This window comes from Python bivittatus, unplaced genomic scaffold, assembly GCF_059951505.1.
Source record: "Python bivittatus isolate LINGU-HERP-01145 unplaced genomic scaffold, Pbiv_v1 ctg000270_np1212, whole genome shotgun sequence".
NCBI classification, from domain to species: domain Eukaryota; kingdom Metazoa; phylum Chordata; class Lepidosauria; order Squamata; family Pythonidae; genus Python; species Python bivittatus.
Window position 1 is genome coordinate 1,260,146 of NW_028277050.1, and position 2,232 is coordinate 1,262,377.

Below are 2,232 nucleotides of genomic sequence, written 5' to 3' on the forward strand. Positions count from 1 at the left end.
AGGTCCAAGATGGCCTGGGGTTCATGATGTGAAAATTTGCAGTACGTGGACATCCTGAAGAAGCCACTACTAAAACTCTAGACTAACACTCCCTTCCCCTCCCTGGTACCTTCCAGATATATTGAACTATACTTCTATCACACCATTCTGAGTGGGGATGATGAGTCTTGTAATTCAGCACAGCTTAATGTTGTGGTTAGTGTCGCACATCAAGAAGTTTTTATTTTATGTAGGAAATGTCTCCTTTACATCAGGGAAGTTCAGTAGCTTCTGCTTTTTTTTAAAAAAAAATCACACCCAAAAAGGCTGTCAAAGTTTGTAAAAACTCCACCCCTGTGCAACAGCTCTAGATGGATAGCATAGGATCCCTTTGTCTCATTTAGATAATGTGAATGTTTAGGAGCATAGCGTCAGGATGTTCTACACAAGCTGCTTTCTCCTAAATCATGAATTTAAGTGGAAGAATTAATGAATAAGAAGGTTCATTAAGACAAACTTTGCTTCTTCTTCCCTTGAGAACAAATTAATGATACTCATGTTTGCATCATTTGATAAATGTTTGATCAATTTTCCATGCCATAATATTAATTCACCACTTTATTACATGCACCTTTCCATTTTGGCTATGGCTTTGACTCCTTTTAAGCTTAAAATGTTCATTTGTTTCTTGTGTTTACAAGGAATTCAAATGATATTTTTACTGCGTGTCACCCCAAGACCATTGTGACTAAAGCATGCAAGTTATAAATTCAATAAATGAATGAATATAATTCCTTTATATATTTAAAGTTATGATTATAAAAGCCTTCAGATTTTATAACATGTATTATAGATATTGCCAGGTAACATGCACCTCCAGTAATTCTTTTTGGAACAAGGAAATGTGAAGATGTTATTGTTGGTTGGTTGGTCTTAATGTAAGTGAGCAAATGGCCCAATTTCTAATAGGATCTTTGCTGTGTTGGACTGCCTCTTCAATCACGTGGGCCTTTGTATTAATATATGGATAAACAGAATGGAAAAGGATTTTTCAGACATTTGGTAATGAAGTACTACTATCATGACGTACTAAGATTTTGTAATAATGGATTATCAGACAGGGCTGACTCCAGCAAAGTTTTTGGGAACAAAGAAAACCTAATAAAGATTTTATTCATGACTTTGGTTTTAATATAAGTGAAGTAATGTGGTAAATTCTGATATGATCTGTCCAGGGATTAGTATATTTGATAGTGTACGGCATTGTTTTTTTTACAGGGGAAGTTAATTCTTCCACTGCAGTGTGGGGAAGAGATGGCAAATCGAACCACCGTGACAGAGTTTCTCCTCCTGGGTCTTTCAAGTGGCCCAAAGACACGCTTAGTTCTCTTTGGGATTTTCTTGGTTGTCTACAGCATCACCTTAACAGGCAACGTGATCATCCTGATGCTCATTTGGCTGGATTCTCAACTCCACACCCCCATGTATTTCTTCTTAAGCCACCTCTCCTTTGTGGACATCTGGTACACAAGTAGCACAGTCCCTCAGCTGTTAACCAACCTCTGGACCCCAAAGAAGACCATCTCATTTGCTGGTTGTGGTGCTCAGATCTATCTTTTCCTAGGCCTGGCCATCACTGAATGCATCCTTCTTGCCGTCATGGCCTATGATCGCTTTGTAGCCATATGCTACCCTCTGCGCTACACCCTCATTATGAACCAGAAAGTCTGCATCAAGTTGGCTGCAGCAGCCTGGCTATTCGGCTTCCTGTTTGCAATGGTGCATGCAGTCCAGACTCTTCAAATGCCTTATTGTGGTCCAAATATCATCAACCACTTTTACTGTGACATCCTGGCTCTGCTGAAACTTGTTTGCGCTGACACCCACCTCAATGAAATCATTGTGTTTGTGGTTGGGGTCCTCTTTCTTTTGTGTCCCTTCTCCTTTATACTGATCACATATATCCACATTGTAATAGCCATTTTGAAGATTCAGTCCACCCAGGGCAGGCACAAAGCTTTCTCCACATGTGCCTCCCACATGACTGTGGTGGCACTGTTTTATGGAAGTGCTATGTTCATGTACATGAGACCTGGCTCAAGCCACTCAGCGGACCAGGATAAAATGGTCTCCTTGTTCTACAGCGTTGTTACTCCCATGTTCAACCCCATGATTTACAGTCTAAGGAATAAGGAAGTGAAGGGGGCCATGCTGAAAATGCTGCAGAGGTGCAAAGTCTGTCATGGGGCTTAA

At 40.2% G+C, this 2,232-nt stretch overlaps 1 protein-coding gene across 1 annotated transcript; it reads left to right on the forward strand.

Moving 5' to 3' along the window:
- The first annotated feature begins 1,269 nt into the window (after nt 1-1,269).
- LOC103049317 (olfactory receptor 2A12-like) lies at nt 1,270-2,232 on the forward strand. The gene has a single exon (XM_088138614.1). The coding sequence runs from the start codon at nt 1,294-1,296 to the stop codon at nt 2,230-2,232; it is 939 nt and encodes a 312-aa protein (XP_087994740.1). The 5' UTR covers nt 1,270-1,293.